At 48.3% G+C, this 8,611-nt stretch overlaps 1 protein-coding gene across 1 annotated transcript in view; it reads left to right on the top strand.

The window, feature by feature from the left end:
• Positions 1-8,611, top strand: part of LOC104132676 (RING1 and YY1 binding protein) — a 61,572-nt gene that overhangs the window by 8,254 nt on the left and 44,707 nt on the right. Inside the window, exon 2 of the mRNA XM_009646000.2 lies at positions 1,621-1,735. Within this exon, the coding sequence (XP_009644295.1) occupies positions 1,621-1,735 (115 nt within the window). The remainder of the gene's footprint in view (positions 1-1,620; positions 1,736-8,611) is intronic.

An 8,611-nucleotide genomic window follows, 5' to 3' on the forward strand; every position in this document is an offset into this window, starting at 1 on the left:
GTCCCAAACACGGGCGCTTTCCCTGCAGAAATGTGGGTTGTTCTCTTGCTGCAGCTTTCCCGATCTGTCCTATGTGCGATGGCATGAGGGAGCTGGACAGAATTAAAACCAGCCTAAGGCCATCGGTCCCCCTGGCAGCACAGTCCCATGGCTCGTCTCTGCAGGGATGCTGTAGCTGGCAGCACCACGACGCTTATTTTGGACCGGTGACGGCAGCACCGCTGTCCCCTCAGGAGCTGTGGGCGCCTTAGGGCTGCAAAGCTACCATACAGCACGCACGGTTTTTTCCCTTAATGCCTAAATTGGATTTAAGGGCATTTTTGTATGTTCCAAAACAAATCAGCAGGTGTCTGCAAAGCAGGCAGTCAGACTTGGTCCTGAGAAAAGATCGATGTGCTCACGCTTCGCACCCAGAGCTCTGCTTTCTCGGGATCCCGTCTTATGCACCAGCCTAAGCGCAAGAAAAGCCTTTCAACATCTGAGCAGTCAAGAATTTAGTCTCTTCTAGTCCAAGGAACATCTGAGGGCTCGTGTCATCACCATCAGTTGCTGGAGAGCCTCACTGGAGCCATTCCAATGCCCACAGCCGTGGCAGGCACCACTTGGTGTGGTGCTCAGGGAAGGAGGCGTTGGGCTCGGAACTCAGTGGCTGCGTGTCCCAGAGTCCATGGGAACCCTGCCTGGAGTCTAGAGAAGATAAAATGGCAGGTAGGTTCCGCAAGAGCATTTCTGCGGTAGACCACTTTTCCCTCCTGGAAATGCTTCCTTCCCGTAGCACTCTCAGGTTAATCTGCTGCAATAGCATCCAGACCTGGGATCCAGTTCTGGGGGGAAAGTCCTACATCCTTTTTTTCTTTAAAAAAAGCTATATATTATATATATATATTTTTTTAACTGCTTGGAGCAAAGTTGTCTCAGCATTCTCATTTTGAAACCCCCATATTGAGGTGTTTATTACAGCACTGTGAAAATTCACATTTAGTTGAAACTTGGCAAATGTTTTTTGGCTTGAAGCAAGTTTTCTTTTGAAGGAGTTTACTATTAAGTGTTTAAGGGTGGGTTTTTTTTTCCCTTTCTCTCTATTTTTCTTTTCACAAAGCAACACCTTCCAGAACAGGGTTCAGAAGCAGCAGGGCAGCTCTGCAGCAAGTGTGAAAGCTGCGAGTCGAGAGCAGAGCTGCAGTCATTCATGCTTTTTTCTGACATCTGTTAAGGGAAAGGGAGGAAGGGAATTCAGCTGTACTCTACGAGAAAAGAGGCTTTTTTGTTGTTGTTTTGGTGAGTCCTGAGTAGCTGCGCTCCCACCAGATGCTGGTGATCCTCATGCCAGCTGCACAGAGCGCAGTATCTCTGATTGCCTGGAGCTGGTCCCTTCCCACACCCCAGAGCAAGCCAGATTTGCTGTACCTGTAAGAAAAATGAGAGTGCGGCAGGCTTGTTGCTATTCTATGATTCAGATGTATATTGAACGACGACATCCCTGGCAGGGCCTGGGATCATGTTGTTACAGTTCCGCTGGAGTAAACGGAGTTACTGCTGATCTGGTTTGTGCTACAGCCTCAATATCGATGACACAGTCTATACTTTGCTTTATACTCACATGTTTTTCTTCTTTTTCAGGTGTGCAGGCCCATCTTTTTCAATGTGAGGACATGTGGGTAGATAACGGGGTTGATACAACCTGTGCTGGCAAGCTGCACGTCCTGCAGAGCCAGGAGCAGGAGTCACCTACGCGGTCCTGCCTTGCTTCATCCCTGCCCTGCGTGGAGGACTCGCTACGAGGTGGCTGCCAGTGTGTGCACAGAGCTCTTGCGGGGATGCTCTTCCACATCCCGTATTTCTGCGTGCCAGGGCAGGTGTGTAAGGAGCAGCCCAGGAACTGGTGTCTGGCACCGGTGGGAAATGGCTGTTGTCTACCAGCATTGGGTCCCTGGCTGCTCAGGGGAGCCCAGCGGTGCAGCCAACCTCCTCTGCCCTTTTTCAGCCTGCAAGCTGTGAGATGGGTGAGGATGAGGATGGACGGAGCAGACAGACAGCTCTCAGGCACAGTGTCAGTAGGGCCAGCCTTAATGGCCTTGTGTCTCCATATGGAGGTGGGCAAACCCTGCTGCCTGAGATGGTTCTTAACCCTGAACCCAAATGGGATGTCTTCTGACTTTCAGAAATATTACAGACAGGGTTGTGAGTGGTTTGTTTTGTTTTGTTTTTTTTTTCCCCTGCACTTCCAGTTTCTAGCAGCAGCCAGAAGTGGAAGTACCAAAGTCTCAAGAGGGAGCCTGCTTTCTCTGGCTCCACCTTGCAAACCCAGGAAGTTTGAAGAGGTCTGAAAATCGCCCTTACCCTTGCTTATTCATCAGCTCAGTCTCCCCACGAGGAGGTTCCTGGGGCCCTACCTGAGATGGCTCTGCTCACACGACTACGCTGGCTGGCTGCCACAGCAGTGCTCACTGGCACAGGAAAAAAATAGCAGTGGTACTTTTGGTCCAGTCCTTCTGGAGCTTTTTCTATTTTTGCTCTCCTGTTGAAGTTGCCACAACAGAATTGTGCTTGTGCTGTGAAGATACCAACCTATTACCACCATTTTGTATCACAAATATGACAATTTCACTGCAATATTTAAGATACCTTGCTGGAACACCTGCGGTTGGACAAGCGTGAATCTGGCTTTATCTGTACTGGGACTTTTCAGCCCCTTCCACATCACATAATCTACTTAGGTGATTGAATTGCAGTGTTGACTTGTTCTTTTCCCTTGTCATGTTATCCTAATTTTTTTTTTTAGTATTTAATTAGATATTATTTTTTGACACTGTGCTCCCATGTATCATTGCTATGCAGATGTTACACAAATCTATTTACCAGTTTCCACTTGCTGTCTTTCATTAGCCTATTCAGCAACTTTGTGTCTTTCCTCGTCGCAGGCTTCAATGTTCTACAAACTGCATGAAGCTAGAAGATCAAGGTGCTTTTTCTTGGTTGCCAGCATCTAGCACAAAGGGGGAGGCAGATTTGGAGACGTTGCTTGTTTCTATGGATAATAATCAATAAGACCCATTAGGGAGACAACTACATACATCACTAAACTTTGACCTCTGCTCTCCAGAGCAGTCCCAAGATGCCAATTCACATGCTGGTGACATCCAATCTGCGCTATTGCAAAAGCCTCTTTGCTTGGGAAGGGATTACAGATTTAAATTGCACAGCCTTTGCTATCTGTAGAATACAGTGTGCAGGATGCTTAGCTAGAGCCTCTAGTTTTTGTTGGCTTTCTTTTCTACTCAGCAGAGTTTTGTATTTAATGCTGTTGCATGCAGAGTTTTTTATGCCCCTCTACCTTTTCAGGCTGTTTTCTGTTCCTGTCTGGCATTTTAAGGGTTTGCAGACCCTGGAGATTCTTGGCACTGGCTGTTGCTTGCACATTGCTCCTCATCTTTCAGATCCTTTTTCTACTAAGTTGTTCTTCAGCAGGCTGTTTCTGATAGAAAGTTTTTGGCTTGCTGTTTGAAGTTCCTGATAGTCGGCATTTGATCACTTGCTAATTCAGTCCTAAAACTATTTTCCAAAGAACCCATGAAAGACTATCTATAAATAGATTACATTAAAAAAAAAAAAGGAAAAGAAAACTTTAAAAATACCCTTATTTTGCTGAATAGAGGAAGTTTTAAGTTTTCTGGGAGGAAAAACACGCACACCAAATTTAGAAGCAAATTGGAAATCCCTGGGTGTTTGAGAAATCCATTTCTAGGCACGGAAGCTGGATGAAGAGTTTTCTTCTCCCTGTACCTCTCCCCTTCCCTTGTGAGACCATCCACTGAAATCTGTTGGTTGAAAACGAGTCAGGCAAGATTATTTGGTGTGAGTGGGTGAGGAGGGAGAGGCAGAGCTCTGATGGCAGCAGCAGGGCCTGACCTCAGCGGGATCACAGGGGCAGGAGGGTCTGCGTGAGCTGCTCCGCCGTGTGATTCCTCCTGTAAGCGAGCAAGGTCCATCTTTACATTGACCGCCCTTGCTCCTCCCATCGCGAGGCTGTTTCTGTTCCTTGCTCCTCTGAAGGTTAGAAACAGATGTCTAGTTTCCAGCCTACACATCCAGCATAGATCAGTTGTGCTCTTCTTTCTTGTCTGCTAGCTCTTTTATTGCTGCAATGTGCTGCCTCCTTCCCCAGTGTATTTTTTAAAGAGTGCTCATATCCCCTCCCAGCCTTTGTTTCCCTAGGCTGAGCAAGTTGAGTTTGTAGAGACTTCTTTCATAAAATAGGATTTCCATTCCTCTGACCATCCTAGAAACTCCTGGCCCAGCTTGAATGCACTTTTTTTCTTCAACTGGAGAATTGTCTGGGGAATGGTAATTCCAACAAGATCTTGCCTGCGCGCTGTACAAAGTCATTATATGTTTCCCTGTCTCTATTTGTTGGTACTTCTCCTGATACCCTCTGCTTGACATTGGCCTTTTCAGGAGCTAAGTCATGCCAGCAGCACACAAACACACGAGACAGGTCTTCTCCCTCCTGTGTGCCACACCAATGAGCTTCTGCTTGTTCCAAGCACCCAGCTGCCTAAGTCGGTAACATCGTATTTCATCCCATTTCCATTTTGCTTTCTCTCAAAGTTATTCTCTTCTTCCAATGTGACGTTCTGCTTCTCATCTTCAGGTTATTAGTGCAATCCCTCCTTTTCCTGATGGGGTCACTCAGGAAAATACCAAGTATTATTCATCCCAAGGCAGTTGTTTGTTTTTTTTTTGAGGAGCTCTACCAACCATCTTCCCCCAGCCCTGTGGTTCTCCTTGCTTCATCCCTCGCCTACTTTGCCATGCCTGTGCTCCCAGCTCAGCTAAAAATATCCCATCTGAATGTGCATCCGAGCCTCTGCTGAAGTCTGGAAAACGGCACACTGGGTGGTAGCTCTTCCTTATCATTTGTTTCTCTCCCACAATTATCAGTGAAGTCTCTTAGCGCCCCTGTATTAATCTGAGACACTTGTTAATTCAGTACATTTTGCCGGAGCATGCATAAATCTCTGTGGTGCACCAGGGCCATCCATCAGCCAGTTCTCTGTTTACACAGAACTAGCACAGTGCTTTTCCCCAAAAGCTTGCAAACGCAGCCTGGGCCACATTTTCAAGATGCTGTCAAGTGCTCAGTGAGACTTCCAGGAGTAGTTTCCTCCTGCCTTCTTGCTGGCATTGGCACCTGAAGCCGATGGCAGTTAACGCTGTGCTTCGAAAGCAAGAGAGGGTGCAGTCAGTTGGCCACGAGTGTCTCTGGCCAACACGTGCTTTCTGGTTTGGTATTCTGTTTTGTAGTGAAGACTTCCAGGCTTCTGAGCACAGGTTCCTGCTTCCCTTGCCAAGGATGCTCTTGTGGTACAGCAAACATTACGCTACTTTCTGTGAAGCCCACTGGCTTTCACGCAGCCACTTTTTCTTCCACCCCTCGATGTCTTCTCATCCAGGAAACCTGGGGAAGCCAAATGCATTTAATCCCCTTCAGCACGACACAGTGACATGAATGCTGGCTGTTGAGGTGCTGTAGCTGGTTCACCATGTCTACTCTCAGTTGCCAATTTCCCTTTCTACCCACTTCTACTAAAAGATGCTAATCATGTGGTGCTACGCAACTTCCCTGCCCCAGAGAGCAGCAGCAGCACTTCTGATCCTTTCAGCTCTGGCTAAACTAAAAGAGACACCCATGTTCTGAGCCTAATTCCAACTCCTGTGTAACAAATTCCTTATCAAACCCACAGAAAAGTCCTTTGCCAATGGTTAGACTTCAGGCCGTTCAGGACAGCAGTCACTTCTGAGAAGTTATGCACATCTGATGCAAAATTACAAAAACGCTTACTTACCGCAGTGACCAACGGGGCTGAGAAGCTCAAGATAATGTTTATGTTTGGCGTTGAACCCTATGCACAAATACTGACTTTGGCTGCACATGTAGCATCCCTGTTTATTTTTAAATCTGTGTATACTGACGGTCCAGGTGCAGGGAATTATCCTTGCGCTCTTAGCACCCCAGGTTTCAGAGTTCTCACCGTGCTGAAGAGGCTATTAGCAGGGTGCTTAGCTCAGGGATGTGCCTCCGAGCATCCCTGGCCAGCTGCTCCCGGGAGGGTACCGACCATCGGTTTGGACTGTCGCCTGTTTTGGGGCTGAAGCAAAGAAGCAGGAGCGGCGCTGCTGGGGTGAGGGATGGTTTGGGGGAGGAGTATGGGGATGCTGAGCCGGTGCAGAGGAGTAACCATGCTCCGTCTGTCTCGTCCCCACGCCTCCATACCTGACATGAAGGATGTACTGACTCACAGCCAAAGCTTTTCTGGGCAAAGCCATTTGCATGTGAGCTCCCAGCATAGGCTGTGGCAGCCAGACTGGCCTGAGAGGTTCATGCCCTGCTCTCCCAGCTGCGAGTGTGCCTGCCCTGGTGCTGCGTCTCTGGTCGTGCCCTGGAAGCATCTGCAACCAGCGTCTCCCTACAAGGTTTTTGTCATTAAAAATGCATGTGGTAGGGGAAAGGGCGAGGTGGAAAGAAGCGGGTTAATGGGATCCTCCTGCAGCTGAGAGTGCTCTCAAGCAAGCAGTTACACCCAGCTGGCACTGCTGAGAAAGTGGCATCCTCGGGAGGCAAGGGTGGGAACATCTTCTGCTGGATTTGCCACCAACTGAACAGTGCCGTGGGGTCCAAAACATTTAGCTGGAATCAGTTCGGTTTGAAAACTGGTGCCATAGCTTCACGTGTGAGCCTAGAAATGTAGTCCTTTCACTTTTCAAATCAAGAGTGCTGGAGTTAATGAGAAGCGCTAAATGACTTGCCCAAGGCTGCCTTGCGAGCACGTGAGAGCCCAAACTCCATTAAAAATCCCCAAAAGCTCAGTGGGGTGCACTGCCCACGCCACCTTGGTGAATTTTGAGGCTGGCAGGATAACTCGCTGTGCTAACACTATGGTGTGAAAGAAATATCCCACCAAGGCAGCTGTAATTAAATTTGACTGTGTTTTCAGCCCCGATTTCTGCTAATGGTTCCTGTCCTGGTGCATTGGTGTCTGGAGGGGTGAACAGGGAAGCACTGCTCGCAGGATGCAGCATCCCAAAATCTCCGGCTGGATCAACACATGAGCCCACCGGCAGCCATGGCACTCCTCCAAGAACTGTCCATGAAGGTAGAGACACCCAACCAAGGCTTGAAGAGCGTTTAACAAACTGGGAATGATCACCTCCCGTTGCATGTACGTGACCGAATGAAGTCACGCTATACTTGGGTTGCCAAGTTTTTAACATGTGACTTTGAAAGCGTTATTTGCTGAGGAAGGAAGGTTTCCAGGGGAATTGATAATAAAGGATGTAGTAGGTTTTTGGAAAGAAAACAACTTTTGCTATGCAAAGAAAACAGCAACCCTGAAACTTTTTTGAGGAGATGAGTTGCTTTCTAAAAATGGGCCCTAGCTCCTTGGTGTTTCCACAATAACTTACTCTGTGCCTGTGGTGCCTGTCGCTCTGCCCAACGCGGCAACGGGGAGCTAAGGGAAGCAGCTGTGGCAGAAAACAGGAGTCAGACCGTGCCTAGATCTCTTCCCGAGTCAAAATTTCAGCCCTTTCTGTGCTTCTTCTCAGGTTCTTCGCTGACCTTGTCCTCAAACACGGCATTCTCGTTGTCCTCATAAACATCATTGCCGTGAAGTTCTGGTAGCGATTGCACACCAGGACGCTGCGCGTACCAGACCCCGTGAGCACTGCTGAGTTACTGTTCCCACACAAATTCCCGAAGCAAACGTTACTGCTGTAATCTAAAAGAGCAAAAATGTTTGGAAAACAGCAGATGCAATGGGAAAATGACACTTCCTACATGTGATAATTGCGCAACCTTAACTCTGCCCTTGGAGTATGTCTGCTTCTCGCTGTATTGTTCGGGAACTTGCATGGTGTAGAAAAAAAGTTATCGGAAGTCTTCGTCCGTACAAATCACAGTTAAATCGGTTGGCAGAGGTGACGGCAAGGGTTAAGTTACCTGTGTGGAGCTGGGGGGGCTGGGTAGGGTAAGTGGATTACATGCAGCTATTAAGTACAGAGAGGTGACTCCGTCAGCATGATTTGACTGTTAAAATGGGCACTGGTGGCGGGGAAAAAACCTCTGTGGCTTGCGAGTGAGTCCGGATCGCTAAAGCTTTAAAGCGCAGGACACGGTTATGCTTTCCTCCTGTCATGGTAGGAGCGTGTCCTGCCTTAAGCCACTTACATTGGTTTGCTTTTTAAGTAGCAATTTTATTTTTTTTTCATGCATTCAGCCATAGGTTAACTTTGTTCAGACTGTCCTCACCCTCGCCCTGCAGCCCCGCTCCCCGGGGGACAGCCCAATGCAGCCCGTGGACATCTCTCCTGTCTGCGCTGTTTCTTGCCTGGGGATGAAGTTTGCTCTTTGCTGTCGGGAGCTCTTAGCTTGGCTTCGTCGCCACTGAGAAACTGGGAAAGCACGGTGAAAAAACGTCCGCCCTGCAAGGCTTGCGCTCCCGCAGCTAGGAGTGGTGGAACCAACTTTTGTCTTTATTTATCGCTCATCACCCCCTCCTTCCTCAGCTGTCCTTTGCTCCCATCTCCTCCTGCAGCCGCTGCGGAGGAACCG

The sequence above is a fragment of the Egretta garzetta genome, unplaced genomic scaffold (genome assembly GCF_000687185.1).
Source record: "Egretta garzetta isolate BGI_Z169 unplaced genomic scaffold, ASM68718v1 scaffold228, whole genome shotgun sequence".
Lineage (NCBI taxonomy): Eukaryota > Metazoa > Chordata > Aves > Pelecaniformes > Ardeidae > Egretta > Egretta garzetta.